Source organism: Miniopterus natalensis, chromosome 2, assembly GCF_054644295.1.
Source record: "Miniopterus natalensis isolate mMinNat1 chromosome 2, mMinNat1.hap1, whole genome shotgun sequence".
In the NCBI taxonomy this organism is placed as follows: Eukaryota; Metazoa; Chordata; class Mammalia; order Chiroptera; family Miniopteridae; genus Miniopterus; species Miniopterus natalensis.
This window is the reverse complement of record NC_142082.1, coordinates 167,414,846-167,434,617: the sequence shown is the minus strand read 5'-3', so window position 1 is coordinate 167,434,617 and position 19,772 is coordinate 167,414,846. Positions and strand designations below refer to the sequence as shown.

Genomic DNA, 19,772 nt, shown 5'->3' with positions numbered 1-19,772 from the left:
TCAGCAATGTGGGCCAGGTCACCTCCCTGAACCTCAGCTTCACTTCTTGTGAGAAGATCTGGTTTAGATGGTCAATGGGTTCCTTAAAGCAGAGTGACTGAAACACATCTCAAACTCAAAATTTATGCTTATAGTTGGAGATAAAGGATTGGGGACAGAGAATCTCAAAAAAAGGCTATGCCTGTCACTGCTCTTAGGGATTGTTTGCTGATAAGATTAAGGCCACTCTGTGGAATTTCTAGTTAAAAGAGATAGTCTCATCTGGAGGTTATAATTTTTCTAGACTACGGAATGTTACTATAAATAATGGGTATTTTACTTTGGGCAGTATAGGAAAGCTGCACTCAGGATCTAGCTGCGCTTTTAAATTTTTCCAAGAATCACAGACTAGAAAATAGAACTACTTTTGAATATGGATTATTCGTAGTTTATTTTTATGAAATATTTTCACATGATAATTAAAAAAAAAAAATCTTTATTGACTTCAGAGAGAGGAAGGGAGAGAGAGAGAGAGACGGAAACATCAATGATGAGAGTCATTGATCGGCTACCTCCTGCACGCCCCCTACTGGGGGTTGAGCCCGAAACCCGGACATGTGCCTTGACCAGGAATCGAACTGCAATTGCCTGGATCCTAGGTAGATGCTCAACCGCTGAGCCACGTCCGGCCAGGTGCACATGATAATTTTAACTTTACTATTTCAAGACCTGCTTGACACTATTTAAGTGATAAGTAACTGATTAGGTACTTAATGCACAGAACTTACCTACTGATCTCTGTCAGCTGGAGCTGACACTTGTAGATTATGGACATTTAGGTGGGGATGAAGTTCACCTCTGGAATTTGTTCAGAACTGGTCCTTTATTTCTATTTACCAGATTAAGCCTTGTTGATATTAAGGACAAGATGCCAATACACCTTCCACATTCTGACAATCCTCTCTAGCTAGAGCTGAGTCATGTGCTGAATGGTTGGTTATTGATTGGATATACATATTATTGATTGGATATACATATTCTTAGAGCTGAAGAAACCTTAGAAATCACTGACTCCAAACCCTTCATTAGAAAGATAAGAAACTAAGGCCCAAAGGGGATAACTGGCATATCGAAGGTTAATAGTTCATAGCTCAAATTAGAATCCACATCACTTGATTTCCACTCTGATAGTCTTGCCACATACCTTAGCACTTGGCAGGTATCTTCAAATGAATCAGTAATAACTAGCTGTGTGCATTTAAAATTACAGCAGTATTATTCTTTGATTTATCAATAACCATCTATAGCACCTGTGTACAGACACAGGCACACCCATGTTTATGTTTGCTTATCTTCCTATCTAAAAGCATTTAAAGACTTCATTTTAATGTTAAATACTTTCTTTGTTAATCTAATCCTTGGGGATACCAGGCCCCTAATCTCATACTGTGCAATAAGAATATAGCAGTTCATTTCTGAAAGTTACCTCCAGCTGAGTATTTCAAGCATTTTTGCAATTGTGGTATAAGATTCAGGGGCTGAAACAAGTGGTCAAAATGTCCTGAGAATAAAAGAACAAAGGGGATATTTTAATGGTAAACTAGTGGATGTTACTTGTGAGAAAGAAAGGGCTGTTATGAAGGTTAAGAAATACTAGTTTTTTTAGTCACTTAACCCAACCAAACAACCTAAACCTAAACTACCCCAAAGTCCTACCAAAAGTAATTCTTTTCCCTGGCCGGGTAGCTCAGTTAGTTAGAGCACTGTCCTGCTACACCAAGGTTTTAGGACACATACAAGAATCAACCAATGAATGCATAAATAAGTGGAATGACAAATCAATGTCTCTCTCCCTCTCTCTCTCCCCTCCTCTCTCTAAAATCAATCAATAAATTTAAAAAAACCCCCACAAAACAAAAGTAATTCTTCAATTGCTCCATTTCAGCCAAGCGTTCTTAGTAAGCAATGCCTTCTTAAGCTTAGTGCTAGTGACTGATACATACACATGTTAACTGACTGGTGAAACCTGCTGCAAAAGCTGAAAAATTAAGACACAACAAAAGGCTGACTTTGATGTCACCAATCCCCTTTATTGTCATGCCACAGGAATGAGACACTCATAGGTTCTCACTAGTGTCTTAACCTAGGAAAAGTTAGTCATCCATCAGTGGCAAGCCTGCATGAGTATTTGAAGTCTGATGAGATGGCAAAAGGGATGTCAACAATGTCATCCTTATGTTTGAACACCTGGATTATAGTATTTTTCTGTATTACTAGAGCTTGTTCAAATGGTCACATAGTTATTTTGCTACTTTAAATTTTTTCCTAAAAAATTTTACAAAAATTTATAGATCAGAAGAATGTTAAAGCTAAAAGAGGATAATGACTAGCATGCCTTCATTTTAGTGGAACAGGGACAGCAGATGTCCAGACTGACTTTGGGGGTGCTTTAAGACACTGAAATGCCTTTACTTTAGGCATAAAATGACACCCTTGTTGCCTGTATTCAGTGCATCTTATCACATTTTAATTCCTTTTAAGTTAGTAAACCACATGGTGGCAACTTCTAGCCAGGTTATCTGATGGAGTGCAGGCACCCTCATTTTATTGTACTTCACAGGTGTTGTGTTTTTTACAAACTAAAGGCAAAACCCTTCATCAGCAAAAAGATTACAACTTGCTTTGTTGTGATAGTCCTTTATTGCAGTAGTCTGGAACTGAACCTGCAATATCTCCCAGATAGAATATCCCTGGACTTGGATCAAGAGTCATCTAGTTTAGAAATTCAGTTCTAAAATGAAGGATAAAAATCACATGATCATATCAATAGATGCAGAAAAAGCATTCGACAAAATCCAGCACCCATTTATATAATAAAAACTCTCAGCTCCTGGCCAGTGTTCTCAGTGGTTAGAGCACTGGCCTAAGTACCAAAGGATTTTTGGTTTGATTCCCAGTCAAGGGCACATACCTGGGTTAAAGGTTCGATCCTCGGCCCCTATCTGTGGGAGGCAACTAATCAAAGTGTTTCTCTCACATTTATGTTTCCCCCTCTCTCCCTCCCTCCCACTCTCTCTAAAAATCAATGAAAAAAAATATCCTCAGGTGAGTATTAACAAAAAACAACAACACAAGAATACACAAAACCCTCAGCAAAGTGGGCATACAGGGATCATACCTCAACATACTAAAAACCATATATGACAAACCTACAGCCAACATCATACTCAATGGACAAAAACTAAAAGTGTTTCCCTTAAGATCAGGAACAAGACAGGGATGTCCACTTTCACCACTCTTATTCAACATAGTACTAGAAGTCCTAGACACAATGATCAGATAGGAAGAAAAAATAAAAGGCAACCAAATTGGAAAGGAGGAAGTAAAACTGGCATTATTCACCGATGACATGATGCTATACATGGAAAATCCTAAAGACTCCACCAAAAACCTGCTACATTTAATAAATGAATTCAGCAAAGTAGCAGGATACAAAATTAACATCCAGAAATTGATGGTATTTTTATACATCAATAATGAACTCTCAGAAAGAGAAACTAAAAAAAAATCCCATTTACCATCACAACAACAACAAAAGATACCTGGGAATAAACTTAACCAAGGAGGTAAAAGATCTGTAGTCAGAAAACTGTAGGACACTGAAAAAGAAAATAGAGGAAAATACAAACAAGTGGGAGCATATACCATGTTCATGGATTAGAAGAATTAACATCATGAAAATGTCCATACTACCCAAATAAATCTACAGATTCAATGCAATCCCTATTTAAAATACCAATGGCATATTTCACAGACCTAGAACAAATATTCCAAAAATTTATATGGAACCAAAAAGACCCTGAATAACCTTGGCAATCTTGAGAAAGAACAACAAAGTTGGAGGGATCACAGTACCAAATATCAAGCTATACTATAAAGCCACTGTAATCAAAACAGCCTGGTACTGGCACAAGAACAGGAATATAGACCAATGAAACAGAACAGAGACCCCAGAAATTGACCCAAGCCATTATGCTCAATTAATATTTGACAAAGGATGCAAGAGCATACAATGAAGTAAATGCTACTGGGGAAACTGGACAGGTACATGCAAAAAATTGAAACTAGACTGCCAACTTACACTATACACAAGAATAAACTAAAAATTGATAAAAGACTTAAATGTATGTCACAAAACCATAAAAATCCTAGAAGAAAACATAGGCAGTAAAATCTCAGACATCTCATGTAGCACTATTTTCACTGATACATTTCCTAGGGCAACAGAAACAAAGGAAAAAATAAACAAATGGGACTACATCAAACTAAAAAGCTTTTGCACAGCAAAAGAAACCATCAAAAAAATGAAAAGGGAACTCACTATATGGGAGAACATATTTGCCAATGATACATCTGATAAGGGGTTAATTTCCAAAATATACAAAGAACTCATACAACTCAACACTGGGAAGACAATCCAATTAAAAAATGGGCAAAGGACCTAAATAGATACTTCTCCAAAGAGGATATACAAATGGCCAAGAGACAAGTGAAAAAATGCTCAACATCACTAATCATCAGTGATGCAAATTAAAACTACAATGAGGTATCACCTCATACCTGCCACAATGGCTACCATTAATAAATCAACAATCAACAAGTATTACTGAGGATGTGAAGAAAAGGGAACCCTAGTACACTGCTGGTAGGAATGCAGATTGGTGCAGCCACTGTGGAAAACAGCATGGAGTTTCCTCAAAAAATTATATATAGAACTGCCATTTGACCCAGTGATCCCACTTCTGGCAATATATCCCAAGAATACCGAAACACCAATCAGAAAGAATATATGCACCCCTATGTTCATTGCAGCATTATTTACAATAGCTAAGATCTGGAAACAGCCCAAGTGCCCATTAGTAGATGAGTAGATAAAAAAGGTGTGGTACATTTACACAATGGAATACTATGCAGCTATAAAAAAGGAGCTCTTACCCTTTTCGACAGCAGGGAGGGACCTGGAGATTATTATGCTACCTGGCCAGGGCTGAGTATTCTTTTACCTGGTTTTAAAATATAAAACCCAGGTTCAAGCCTCTAATCTAGGGAAGGGAAATTTTGGCCTTTGCCCACCTTGATCTGATTTAGTTAAGCCTATAGCGACTTTCAAAACTAAAGGTCTGTGAGTTGCACCAGACTTCCAGGAAAAAGCTGATTTTTCCAAGAAGCTACTAAAACTTCAGTTTCAAAGCCCTTTATTTACACAGGCCCCTTTTAAGGCCATGGTGGGGTGGGGTGGGGTGGAGGTGGGAGAGAGCAACATGTTCACACCGACTTATATTTTTGTAAAACTTGTAAGGTATTTTTGTATTTTTTTCTTAAAGAAGGCACCCAAGATTATATGAACTTCAGTTCCTACAGATCCTGGTTATTAAAAAAAATAATCACCCATCACAACAAAACTAAGCATATGCCAGAAAATTCTGTTACTCAGAATTCAGTGGAGAAAGAGTTCTTTGGTTCTTTAATCCTGTTGTGACTTGATCTGGCCTAGGGTTGCCCTGTCAAACTGCCAAGTGGCTAATTAGCTGCTCTTTCTCCAACCTCCCAAATACTTGTCTTGATAACTTCTTTCTTGTGTTTAGAGTTGCCAAATCTAATCTTTGTAAATACAGACAAGGTATGTGAGACTTCTTTTTCTCAGCAGGTATTTCAGCAAATAAAACAAACTCTTTCTGACCCAGCTAAGATTCTAAGAGGAGAAAAGATAATAGCATCACATCCTCTGGTTGTCTGTTGGGTTCTCTCTTCCTCTGTGATCATACATAGTCCCCTCTTATTCTTTTTTTTAAGTGTACAATTCCATGGACTTTAGTATATTCACAGTACTGTGCAACCATCCCCACTATCTAATATCAGAACATTTCCATTACCCTAACAGGAAACCCTATACCTCTTAGCAGTCCACTCCCAATTCAACCCTCCTCTCATCCCCTGGCAACCATCAATCTACTTTCTGTCTTTATGGATTTGTTTATTCTGGGTATTTTATGTAAACGGAACCATACAATATGTGGCCTTTTGTGTCTGGCTTCTTTCACTTAGCATAATGTTTTTAAAGTTATAGCATGAATCAGTACTTCATTCCTTTTTATGGCTGAATAATATTCCTGTATGAATATAACATTTTGTTTATTCATTCACCAGTTGGGGTACAACTGGGTTATTTCCACTTTTTAGCTAATATAATAATGCTAGGAACATCTGTGTACAAGTTTTCGTGGTGAGAATATGCTTTCAATTTGTTTAAGTATACTGTATAACTAGGAGTAGAATTGCTGGGTCATACTATAAATTGCTTAATTTTTAGAAACTGCCAAACAATTTTCCTCAGTGGCTGCACCATTTTACATTCCCATTAGCAATACATGAGGGTCCCAGTTTCTCTGCATTCTTAGCAATGCTTGTTTATTTGCAACTTGCCATGTGCTTATTGGCATCTGAATGTTTTCTTTAGACAAATGTCTATTCATATCCTTTGCCCATTTTTAAATTGGGCCATTTGTCTTTTTATTGTTGAGTTATGAAAATTCTTGATATATTCTGGATACTAGACCTTATCAGATATATGATTTGTTCTGTGGGTTATCTTTTCACTTTCTTGATAGTAGTATCCTTTGATGAACAGAAGTTTTTAATTTTGATGAAGTCCAATTTATTCCTGGCCATCCAAGCTGGAAATGATCAATTCTTTTTTGTCTTAGCATCTCAATATTACTCTAAGATTTAGGAAGAATCTTCAAAAATGTTAAAAAATTATATATTTTAGCATAAAATAAAAATACGAATACTTTATTTATTATTATTTTTTAATCCTCACCCGAGGATATCCTTATTGATTTTTGGAGGGGGGAAGGGAGGGAGGGAGATGGGGGATAGAGAGAGAGAGAGAGAACAAACGTGGATCAGTTGCCTTCCATACATGCCCCCCCAGGGGACTGAACCCTCAACCTAGGTATATGCCCTGACTGGGAATCAAACCTGCAACCGTTTGGTATACTTGACAACACTCCAATCAACTTTGCCACACCAGAAACCAGGGCTGAATACTTAAAAAATACAAGAGGGTAAGACTTGGAGAAATTTGGAGCTTCTGCTGAGATGATGACCTGGGTTCCCATAGTTACTGTTAGGCTCTTGGTATAAATAATATAAATGCATGCTCTCTAGGAGTTACTATGTTTTGCTTTTGTTTCCAGCTCTTTCAGAAGGGCCAATGAAGAATTAAGAAGTGGAGTCAGATTACCCTTTCGCTAAAGAATGAGGATTTCTAGTAGCCCTTTATGGTTCAATATTTTTGGCCAGGGCCCCAGTATGTTTGTACTCCAACTGTAATCAATTTTTTCCACTTTTGTCTGAGGTATATGGCATAGGAGCTTTAAAGGGTACTATTCCAATTGGCCTTTTCTTGCTGGCTCACAAGCAGAAGTTTTATATTTATGGACAGAAATCCAGAGTGGTGTCCAAGTTCATCTGAGTTTAGAATTGCTATCATAGCAGAAATTGAAAACCTCAAGAGCTATAAGCCATAAGCCATTTACCATGTCTACATGGATGCCACTTCTCATTAGAGCATAAAAATATACGATTAAACTTTAACCTCCTGGGACCTCAGATCTATAAACAATATATGCACATGGATCCTCAAAAGTTTTATAGTGATTTTTTTTACTTAACTTAAATTTAGTCTCTCACAAGTTTGGAGGCTAGTAGGTGAAATCAGGTGTTGGTAAGGTTGGTTCCTGCTGGAGGCTTAGAGGGAGAAGCATTCCATGCCTTTTTCCAAGCTACTGGTGACAGCTGGAGATCCTCGGCGTTCAGTGGCTCCTTTGTCATATGGCCTGCTCCTGCTATGTATGCCTCTGTCTCTCCTTTTATAAGGCCTTAGATATTGAATTTAGGACCCACCTTGGTCCAGTATGACCTCATCTTAACTAATTACATCTGCAAAGATCCTATCTACAAGTAAGGTCACATTCTGAAGTTCTTGTGGACCTGAATTTTGAGGAACACTATTCAACCCAGTGCAGACTTCTATGAAGTTAAGGTCTTTCATGCAAAATACTTGAAGATTAATCTTCCTTTTTTTTTTTTTAACTTCATGATGATGATTTAGTACAAAGAGCCATCTGTGTACTAAAACCCTCCAAGCCCTTGGGTTTGTTTCTCAGTATGGAAAGCCTGGTGTGGCACCACAGCAGGCTTTCAGGAGTAGGTCTAGTCCAGGTGAAGTTTGTCAAGCAGAGGGGAATCACCTTGCCTCTGAGGTTCTCTCCTGTTATAATGAATTCTTTTTTCTTTTTTATCCTCACCTGAGGGTATTTTTTCCATTGCTTTCTCAGAGTGGAGAGGAGACAGAGAGAGAAGAGAGGAAAACATCGACGTGAGAGAGACACATCGACTGGTTGCCTCTCATTCGTGTGCTGACCCGGGCAGGGATTAAGCCTGCAACCGAAGTATGTGCCCTTGGCCGAAATCGAACCCAAGACCCTTCAGCCCAAAGGCCAACGCTCTAACCACTAAGCAAAACTAGCTAGGGCAATTCTTTTTTCTTTTAATAAACTTAAAAAATATATATTTTTATTGATTTTTTTTTGAGAAAGAGGAAGGGAAAGGGAGAGAGAAACATGAATCAGCTGCCTCTTGCAAGCCCCCTACTGGGGATCAAGCCTGCAACCCAGCACGTGCCCTGAATGGGAATCAAACCAGTGACCTCTGCATGGGTCGACGCTCAACCAAATGAGCCACACCAGCCAGAATTCCTAATTGCCTGCAAAATTACTACCTTACATTAATAATTTTATGTAGCAGATATGATCATGCATACTTTTCTTATGAAAATGCCATAGCAACATGAATACTTGTACTGAAAGCATCTTTAACTGACAAAAGCTTTTTATTTTTAAATAGCCTATGGTGAGAGTGGGGCACTTAAATAATCTACGTGATGACTTTATGTGAGTCAAGAACAAAAACATGGGTCTGATAATTTTTGGCCTGATCTACCCCCTTTCTGACAAACTGTCCCTATGTCATAGTGCAATGACATTTCTATCAGAAGCCTCTCTTGCTTACAATTGTGGTACATGGTTCTTAGACTCCTTCATTCAGCGTGCCCACAATTTCATGAATCTCACCTTCATAGCCACTGCTTGAATAGGGAGGAACTTAGATTTGAAACCAGTCCATTTTAGGTCAAAGGGAAATTCTCATCCAGAAATTATCCTTATTTTTAGTGTCTTACTTGTCCCCTGCCTTCTCATTTTGCAAATAGGGAGAAATAAAGATGCATACAACATCTTTTGGGCTACACAAATTATGGATAGGCTTTGATGTTCTCTAGGAAGCTATTATTGCTTCATCAAGAGAACTCCAAGTGGGCCCTATATCTCCTGGCCCTTGACTTCAGCAACTGCTGGGAAAATGTCAAAACACATACACACACACACCCATACCTTAAAAACTCTACAAGAAGGACAGTTTGCTTAGAACAGCTCTCCCTGGCAGCCCTAACTAAGACATCTAATTTTTGTTAAAGCTACTGGTAGCAATTTATTAATTGTATTAAGAAATGTGAGGTGACCAATTAGAAGAATGCTATTTCAAGGTGGTGGATGCAAGACAGAAAAAGATGGAACAATTTGTCCAAACCTTATGAAAAAAATGCCTCTATATTTAACCTTCTCATCAGAAGTGTGAAACAAATGGTGTAGGTAATGATGATAATTATGATAATAAAAATGATAATGCTATAATATTATAATATTAATAATATGATTCAATAATAATATTTGAAGAACAAGAGATGTTAGCAAATGGGAAAAACTAAGCCATAAAGAATCTGAGAGTATTTTGTTTATTCCCAAGATCACAAGATACAACAACATTTCAAAAAGTTTAAGGTACTATCAGGACATCAAGTTTTACAAAACAGATACTTGTAGAAATACAGTCATGTGCTGCTTAACGACGGGGATATGGTGTAAAAAATACATCACTATGTGATTTCGTCACTGGGCAAACATCACTTACAAAGAGCCATCTATGTGTGTCTCTAAACAAACCTAGATGGTATTGTTTATTACACACCTAGGCTGTAGCCTATTACTCTTAGGCTACAGCCCTGTACAGCATGTTACTACACAAAACCACATGATTAAATCAAGCACAAGAGAAAATGACACAATCAAGAGACACGGTAAACACAACATATCAGGTTGCTGCTGGCGTTACACAACATACTGTTTTATAGAAAACTTTTTTTTGTTAAGTAGAAAAAGTACACTCTGAAATAATAAGGTATAGTATAGTAAATTCATAAACCATAACATAGTTGTGTATTATCATTATCAAGATTATGTATTGTATCTAACTACATGTGTTATACTACTATATGACTGGCAGCACAGTAAGTGTGTTTACACCAGCATCACCATAAACATGTGAGTAATGTTGCGATGGCTGCAACATCATTAGGAATTTTTCAACTCCATTATAATCTTATGGGACAACCACTGTATATGCAGTCCATCTTGACCGAAATGTTATGTGATGCATGACTGTTTACTAAGCCAGTGATCCGTAAACTTCAGGGTGATCAGTATAACCTGGAGGGCTGTTAAAACAGATCACTGTGCCCCATCCTCAGAGTTTCTCATTCAGTAGATCTGGGGTAGACTTGAGAACTTGTACTTCTAACAAGTTTCTAGGAGATGCTGATGCTGCTGGTCCCAAGACCACACTTGGAGTCTCCTTGGAAAGGAAGGAGATGAATACTTATTGAGGAAAGGGAGAGAACAATTATTTAAAACTACCTTGGGTCAGGTTTGGTCAATAGTTTACACAGTTTATCTCATTTAGTCCTCACAGCATCCCAATGAGCAGTGAAATGCTTCTCAAACTTTTCCAGGCAAGAGGAGAATGAACACATCTGACAAAGGATGCAGTTCTCTAGAAATAAGAAATTTCTTTGATGACTATATTATTTTTAAAATATCATGTAAATTTTGAATTCTGTTTCAAAATATTGCTGCTTGTTATAAATTAAATATAATTAAAAATTATTTATCAGATAAACTGCCTAACTCTTGAACTCAATTCTTTAGCAAGATTGGCCTTTGGGCACATGAGGAAATGAATGGCTGAAGTTTAGTAATTATCTATGGTGAAACAGGTAGCACCTATTTAATCCAGAACTTGCATCTAGGCCTGCAGGTCTCTAAAGACAATGCACATCCTACCACCTTACCCTGCCTCCCCTCCCCACCCCCGGAAAGGTCGACTGAGTTTTTCTCTACTACTTCTTTATGGATCCTTTATTGTTTTGGCCAAAATGGAGTACTTGCTGTTCCTCAGATGTGTCTCACTTTCCTCATCTTCACATATATGCTCATTAGCCTCTGCAGCTGGAAAGCTTCCCCTTTTATCTCTACCTGACTAGAAACTTCTATACCCTTTAAGGTACAGCTGAAATGCTACTTCCTTTTTAATGACCAAATCCAATGTTTAAAGGCTGTTGGACTGCCCTGGCCAGTGGTATTCAGTTGGTTGGAGCATCATCCTGTATACCCAAAGGTGGCAGGTTCGATTCCTGGTTGGATGCATGTGAGAAGCAACCGATCTGTTTCTCACATTGATGTTTTTTTTTTCCTGTCTCTCCCCCTTCCTCTCTCAATCAATCAATCAATCAATCAATAAAAGGATGAACACCTCCAGTGAGTTCTCATGGCTGCCCAGACAGATTTAATGTCAGTGGGTATGTAATTAGTTTTGTTAAACAAGTTTGTGCATATAATCTCACGGGCCTTAATTTACACATGCCTCCGCAAAGAAATGATTCTATTTGACATTAAAGTTATACTGGAATTCAAAACATGAAGTTTTATGCCATGTAAGATACTAGAGTGTAGACAATTGGAAAAATATATTTAGAAGAAATCCCCAAACAGGAAAGTTTAGCTTATGATGATATTTGCGGCTATGGATTAGAATAAAGATAGACTAAAAATGTAGAGTATATCTAGACTTTTAGAATGGAAAGAGGACTTGAAAGTCATTTAAGATCACCCCCTTATTTTTTTTCCACCTTTAAAATTTTTTTTATTTACTGATTTGAGGGGGGGGAAGGGAGGGAAACACTGATTTGTTGTTTCACTTATTTATGTATTCATTCGTTGCTTCTTGTATATGCCCTGACTGGGGATGGAACCTGCAACCTTGGTGTATCTGGATGACACTCTAACCAACTGAGCTACCCAGGGTTTAATCACCTCCTTATTTTATAGTAGAATTCTTGGACTCTGCTTTGTATTATGGTCAGAAGTGCCATTTGTTTAGTTTATGATGTTTAATGTCCATCTAGCTTAGCTTTGGTCTCTTTAAATTGTCATTGCAATGCTACCTAAAGAAAACTTTTTGCATTGAAAAATGATTTAGTTCTGAAGAGCCAGACCTGACTTTGGTCCAAAGGGAACTAAACCGAAGAACCTCCTTTGATTTTAAAGGTTGCTAAGCCTCGTGATGCTAATTCTGAACCTCTGAAGAATGAATCCTTACCCCAAGTGCAATTTTTGATCAGTCTAACAGCCAAGTCACAGTCATGGCCAAAGCTAGAGAAAACTCATACTAAGCAGGGTGGCCATCTGCTCTATTTGGCCACCTCCAGCTTTGGAAGCTGAGAGATATTTCATATGTTGATTATAACTTGGTTTAACCACATAGAGTGAAAAGGGGAAAGGATATCAGGGCATTTACATCTTCTGCCTCCACATGCTCCTCCCTATTTGCATCAGGTAAAAAGCAAGGACTCCAGAGTTGGGTAGAAATAGGTGTGATCTTAGACAAGTCTTTTAACCTCTAAAGAAGTTTCCTATCTGCACAAAGGAGGTAACAGTACTATAATTATCTTATGGGTAATTGGCAGGTTTAGGTGGGGTGTTGTTGAGCACTTTAAACAATATCTGGTATGTAGCAAAGCCTTAATAAATGTCAGCTATTGTTATCAACGAGGGGGTACCAACATACTCCATCAACACGAATTAGGTTCTATTTTCTCCTATAAGCTTTTCCATGGCATTTTATTCCCTTCCTGATTCAATTATGATACCAATATGGACTCCTAAAACTGTATCTTTAGCCCAACTTCTTCCCTGAGCTTAAGACCAGGCCTCACAATTCTCAACACCTAGAGACACACTTAAAACCTAAAGCAAATCCAAAACTAGATCACCACCTGGCACTGAACAATATCTAACCTTCCTCTTGACCTCCCTGCATATGTGAAAGATACCGTCATCTTTCCAGCTACTCAAGCAGACAGGCAGAGTTGTTGTGTTTTTTTAAACTACTTCTTCATCCTTCATGTAATCAATCACCAAATCACTCATTCACACATTTTCAACAAGTATTTCCTGAGCCTCTTCTGTAAGCCAGGTACCGTGTTAAGCTCTGGGGTACCGCAGTAGACAAAACGTACGTGGCTTTTGTCCTCACCTACAAATACAGGGTGTCCCAAGAAATGTACACACACTTTGAATAATTATTAATTCCAATGGGTTAAATCTGGAAAGAAAGAAACATCAATTGAACTATCAGCTATTAAATGTGTATACATTTTTGGGGGATACCCTATATATAATTACAAATTAGAACGTATACTTGGAAGGAAATTTCAGTCAGTATGAGGAAGTACACCATACTTTAAAGAGGGTGTCAGGGAAGAATTCTCATAGGAAGTGACAATTTGAACTAAGACTTGAAAGATGTAAAGGAGACTGTCAGGGGAGTAAAGAGTGAAGAACATTCTAGGTAGTGGGATGAACAGGTACAAGGGCTCTGAGGCAGGGAAGGGCTTAATGTCTTTTCTGAAGAACTGAAAAAAGGACATGTGGCTAAAAGGTTGTGAACTTGCTTGAGATGAGGCTGGAGCAGCAGGCAGGGGATTCCCAGCCATCTATGAAAGTCCCTGAAGGGTTCTGAGCAGGAGAGGCACAGGATAGGACCACTCTGGCTGCTTTTGGAGAATGGACTGGAGGGGGCAAGAACAGAATAAGAGACCAGTCAGGAGGCTATTTGGGTGGTTCTGGTGACAGATGGTCAATGGATGTGGTGATGGAGAAAAGTGGATGCATTTGAGATACAATTTGGAGGTAATATTGATTGGCTGATCCTTGGGTTTCTGGCATGAACATCTGTGTGGGTGGAATTGTTTACAGAGTCTACATTTCAAAAGATTCTGTATCCCAAGAATACCTCACACAAGATCCCCTCTTTCCCATCTTAGTGCAACCACCTTGCTTCCAAGCCATTGTAACTATTCAGATCATGTTCCTTTTAATTAGTTTCCCTACCTCTTGTTATTGTCCACTTCAAATAACCCTTCATTGTATTATCTTCCTAATACAGCTTCGGTCAGTCACATTATTCCCCTTTCAAATATTTCCAATGGTTCCTTATCTTCTACTTATTTAAGTACAAACTTCTTACCTGGGCTTTCAAGGGTCCATAACCTACCTTTCCAGTCTTATTTTCCACCACTTCTCTACTTAAGTCCTGCTTTAGTCAAACTGGACTACTTGCTGCTTCTTAATAAATGTTAGCTATTGTTATCAACAATGGGGTACCAACATACTCCCTGGGTGGAAAGTGTCACCACACATTATTACCTCAGTGCTTTTGCTCATGCTGTTCCTTTGGTCTTATCATCTCAATCTGCTGAAACCTTATTCAACTTTCAAAGTTCATTAAAGGTCCAATTTTTAAATCTCATAAAGCCTGATAATTCTCTTATGGTCCTCAGATACCTGCCCTTTATTGTGGTTATTAGAGTACTTATCTCATGCCCATTCCCTAGCCCCTAACAGAATGCATATAATACCTTTGAGTGCATAGCTCTATTACTCATACTGTATCACTGCCCTTGCCCTTGCAGGGTCAAGCATAGAGCTTCACTCATTGTAGGTACATTTTATTGAATTTATTTGGAATAATTCCTGTTATTATGCTTAAAAGTGATGAGACCCAAGTTGTTGAAGAGAAGCTGTTTTTCGGTAGCATTTGCCAGCACCAGGGCTTGTAGCAAACAAGCTCCCTGCAATCGTACACAAGACATACACATACCCCTTTAATAAAGTCTTCTGTCTGTTCATAATACTCCAATGTAGCAGTCCTCAGGAGCTTACTCTTTCCTTGAAATACTGAATATTAAAAATTACAATCTCTAACTTGGGATTTTTCAAGCTACTTGTTGTAACCTATTAATGGGTCATGAAATCAATTAGTAGGTCATAAATAATACTAAAAATAAAATATAAAATAGCTAAACCCACTGCCTATAGTAAGGATAAGTATTGTTTCCCGAAACTTTTTGTTTAAAATACATGTTTAGCCCTGGCCAGTGTGACTCAATTGGTTGGAGAATCATCCGGTGCACCAAAGGGTCAGGTTGCTGGTTCGATCCCCAATCAAGGTGCGTATAGGAGGCAAATGATTGATGTTTCTCTCTCACATCAATGTTTCTCTCTCTCTCCCCCTCTTCCTTCCTCTCTCTCTAAAATCAATAAAAATATATCCTTGGGTGAGGATTTAAAAAAATAAATAAATAACATACATGTTTACACATATGTGTATACTGGGTCATGATGTAAAACATTTCTACCATGGGTCCCGGTCAAAAAGGTTTGAAAACTAGTGCTTTAATGCTCTCCAGCCCACCCCAAGATCAGTACACGGAATTCAAGCAGGGAAAGTAAGATGCTAAGGACATAGTAATGAAACGGTCTAATTCAAAATTATCCCCACCTTAAAATGTGAATGTCTGATATACCTAACTCTCCTTGTGGGGTATCTGCATTTAGGTATTTTTAACCCAAATTAATCTTGAATTAGTAGAAAGTGAGCTGGAAATTATTTTTGACTACAGGCCTTCTTGGTACCTATAACAAGGATTTCCTCCAGTATTCCAGTTCCCCAAGAGAGCTGGGTTGTGGAAACAGGAACTCCATTGCTGAATGGTAAGGGTTCTAGATTACAATAATACACTGAAGTGACAATACGAAACAGATTTACATCAGAATGCACTCTTTCTTTCATGCAAATGTCAGGCTTATCAATTTATGTTTGAATGTATGTATTTAACCTATTCCTAAAAAATACAATCCTCTATATCCACCTGGAAGAGCTATGTCTGATATGAGGCAACATGAAGTCCTAAGTCGATCTAAAAATGAGAAATACTATGAATTACTAAAGGCAGTGGCCCATATGAGATAAGGAGAGATATGAGATATGGTAGAATGGGCAAGGGGACTCAGGAAGGGTAGAATATAGAGAAAACAATTTCCCAGTTAGTTGTATGCCTCATGATAGTGCACAGAAGTAGCCCACCAGTAGTGCACAGGTGGTATGTGATTGGCAACACAAAAAGGACCAATTCCAAGTCCTAATTCCAGCCTGGCTCCATTTAACAGGCTGCCTCTTATACTTTATTGCTACTTGTGTTACATTCTCAATTTATAGTTCAACAGTGACCTTCCTAACTAATGTAAACACTTCTAATTGGCAGCCACAATCCCAACAAAAATAACTGGGTCAGAAACAAGGTTGAAGGAGTGGGAAGTGTAAAGAACCCTAGATTGGGGTGCTGATCAACTTGGGCTGGATCTGGATGATACTGAGGAAGTCACACAACTTAAAGTCCCTTCCATCTCTAAAGTTTTATAATTTTACAATGGAGGGAAAAGGCAACCTTTATTTGGAAGAAATAAAGATCATCTTGGTTTGATATATAATAGGCAAATGACAATGATATTAGCCAAGGTTGTTTAAATATGAATTAATGCCTCTCCCATTATCTAGATAGGGTTAACACTCTTAGGTGATATTATATGTCAATGTCTCTACTGACTACTGGATAAATTCCAAACTTCCTTCTGGCATTTAAGACCTTCCACAACTGCCAAACTTTATCTCAAACTTCATACTGTTCAGTTCTTTAGCCCTCTGCTCTTGTCCCAGTCATGTTTGTGCAATTCTTCCACACCCCTACTCTCCTAGCTAAAGTCCCATAACCTTTCATAAAACCTTCCAACTACTCAAATATTTATATATCAAATCTTGACCTTTGAATTCCCACAAGACTTTACAGCAATCCTGTCAAGGAGGCATTATTTTCATTTCATAGATAAGAAAATTGGGGTCCACAGAGGTTAAGTAGCTTGCCCAGGGTTCCACAGTTTAAAAAAAAAACATGGAGGAAGGAGGCAGTAAAAAATCCTATAAACCAGTTATAATACACCTTGTTGTGACAAATTCAGATACACCACATCTTTTGAACCACACAGGTAATGATCGCTTGGGATAATTTATAAGGGGGTTGTCAGTCCTGTTTCCCAAGCCCAGAATTGAAACGATATTCCAGTGCAAATGACAGGTGGGTCGTCAAGAAAAAAAAAAGTATAATATAGGAATAAAATATTAGAAATGGGGCATAAAAGAGATGAAAGTGTAATATAAGCTGGCAATGCACAAAACAGAGACTCAGAATATGGGGCTGAGGAGACCCGCAGGGCTAAAATAAAATACTTAAGTTAAGGGCCCTATACTACCGATATAAGAAGCGCACATGTGAGTCGATATAGGGGTGGGCAAAAGTAGGTTTACAGTTGTGAGTACACGAAACACATAGTTTATTATTTATTAATTATTGTATTTTCCGTACGACCGACTGTAAACCTACTTTTGCCAACCCCTGTTAAAAACAGAGAGCAGTGCACATGGCCAGAGAGTAGAACTCAAGAGAGACAAATAAGGATAGGTCGTGGGGACACAGGGTAGATCATGGCATGTTGAGAGGGAGTTTGCGGCCAAAGGAAGGGTACAGCAGGGGTGGAAGAGAAAGGTGAAGAGGTTCAGAGGGCACAGCACCCTCAGGCTCCAGACAAGACTTGTCTTTCAATAGCCTGTTGGTGTTTTAGGATTCACAGCTGTCCTCCCCACAAAGTCCTCCTGCCTGGCTTGGGGAAGAGGGGAGGTCAGGTTCCCATTCCTCGCGGACTCCGCGAGACAGCGGAAGGCACTAGGGTCCTTACCCAGGAAGATGGAGATGATGAGCCGCAGCGCTTGTTCTGACGCGCCCAGGGACGTCGCCAAGTTGTTAAGGCTCAGCTCCTCGAAACGCCACCGCAGCACTCTTGTCAGCTCTGCCACGGTCCCCACGTCCCCCTCAGCAGCAGACGCCATCTTAGCTCCGGGCGCCCCCCTCAGGGACCCCTCTGCTCCTTGCGCCCCGAATGTGGGCACAACGCTGTAGCTTCACCCCCAATTCCGGCCCGGAGCCCGCCCACGGCGTGCGCATTGGCTGCAGACCCGCCCAGTGGCGCCGGGTGCTCCGGATTATTGGTCGGCCTTGCTGGAGGGCGGGGCCTAACTCAGCAAGGTAGGCAGAGGGCGGGGCGGAACGTTAGTAAAGCAAAGGTGACTCCGACGGGGAATGAACTAGGGGCTGCCCAGGGGGGTGGGGCTTGGAGTCGGAAACTGGAGTTGTGATTGGAAAAGTCTGAAGCCCACGGCAAGGTGATAGTACAACTTGGCCCTAACAGTTCAGGGGAGGAGTCGGGGAGGGCTAATGTCAGGCCGGCCCGTGCGCTGCCTTCCCATTGGCTGAGACGGAGCAGGCGAGAGTCGGGGCGGGGGGGTTTGTCCTCCCGCCCGGAGGTTACTCTCGGTCGCAGGCGCGCCGGGGTTACTGGGGCAAGTAACCGAGAGGGCGGGAAATTCCGCTGCAGCTTCGCGAGCGCCTCCTAACGGCATTTCCGGGCCGTTCTTAAACCGTTAGACGCGCCGCCGGCAGTCCCGAAGGGTCTCGGGAGAGCCCGGCGCCCCAGAACGCTGTTTGCCTGCTCCTTTTATCTCATGCATGCCCTTTCATGTCATTTCCCATATTAAAACCTTCCCTTCCCCCGAGAGGCGATGAAATTAAGAGAGGCCGATTTAATCGTTATTATTTTCATTAAAAATTAAACTTTTGTCACTAAGTAATACAGGTTTACGATAAAAGTTCAAGCAGTAGAGGAATTTACAAAACAAAAGTTCTTTCCCCACCCTGCTCCTCAGCCTTACTTCCTGAAGGCACGCAGCGTTTAGATCACACTAACAGTGCGCGCGCGGGTGTGGAGACGGGACCCGCGCGCACTGCCGGCGCGGCCCCTGTGGAAAGCTGCACCGAGGTGCCTCAAAAAATTAAAAATGGAGCTACCTGCCTTACGACCCAGTGGTTCCGCTTCTGGGAATATATCCGGAGAAGCCCGAAACTAATTCGAAAGGATACGTATACCCCTGTGTTCACTGCAGCGTTATTTACAACAGCCCAGGCGCCCGGCTCACCCTTGGGGCGGCGTGGAGGGACCTGGAGAGCGCTGCTGTGCGAAGTAAGCCGGCCAGAGGGAGGCAAGTACCCTGTGAGTTCACTCATATGAGGAATCGAGCCAGCAAAATTAACTAACAAATAGAAGCAGACTCACTGATGGAGAACTGACCGACAGCTGTCAGAGGGGCGGGAGGCTTCCGGGCTGGGTAAAACAGGTGAAAGAATTAAGCAAAAACAACGACAAAAAGCTGACGGACACAGACAACAGCAGTGCTGATTACCAGGGGGAAAGGAGGGTGGGGGGTGTAGGAGAGGGTTATGGGGGGTAAGTGGTGATGGAAGGAGACGACTCGGGTGGGGAACACACAAT

At 40.0% G+C, this 19,772-nt stretch overlaps 1 protein-coding gene and 1 long non-coding RNA gene across 2 annotated transcripts in view; both read right to left on the bottom strand.

Annotated features, from left to right (window-relative positions):
• Positions 1-18,277, bottom strand: part of LPCAT3 (lysophosphatidylcholine acyltransferase 3) — a 36,610-nt gene extending 18,333 nt beyond the window's left edge. The window contains exon 1 of the mRNA XM_016221816.2: positions 18,126-18,277. Coding sequence (XP_016077302.2) covers positions 18,126-18,276 — 151 coding nt within the window. The 5' untranslated portion in view covers position 18,277. The remainder of the gene's footprint in view (positions 1-18,125) is intronic.
• LOC148093915 (uncharacterized) lies at positions 9,880-13,585 on the bottom strand. The gene is made up of 2 exons (XR_015714077.1): positions 13,531-13,585; positions 9,880-10,791 (listed from the first exon to the last, which is right to left on the bottom strand). It is a non-coding gene; the product is annotated as an uncharacterized LOC148093915 (long non-coding RNA).
• Positions 18,278-19,772: the final 1,495 nt, after the last annotated feature.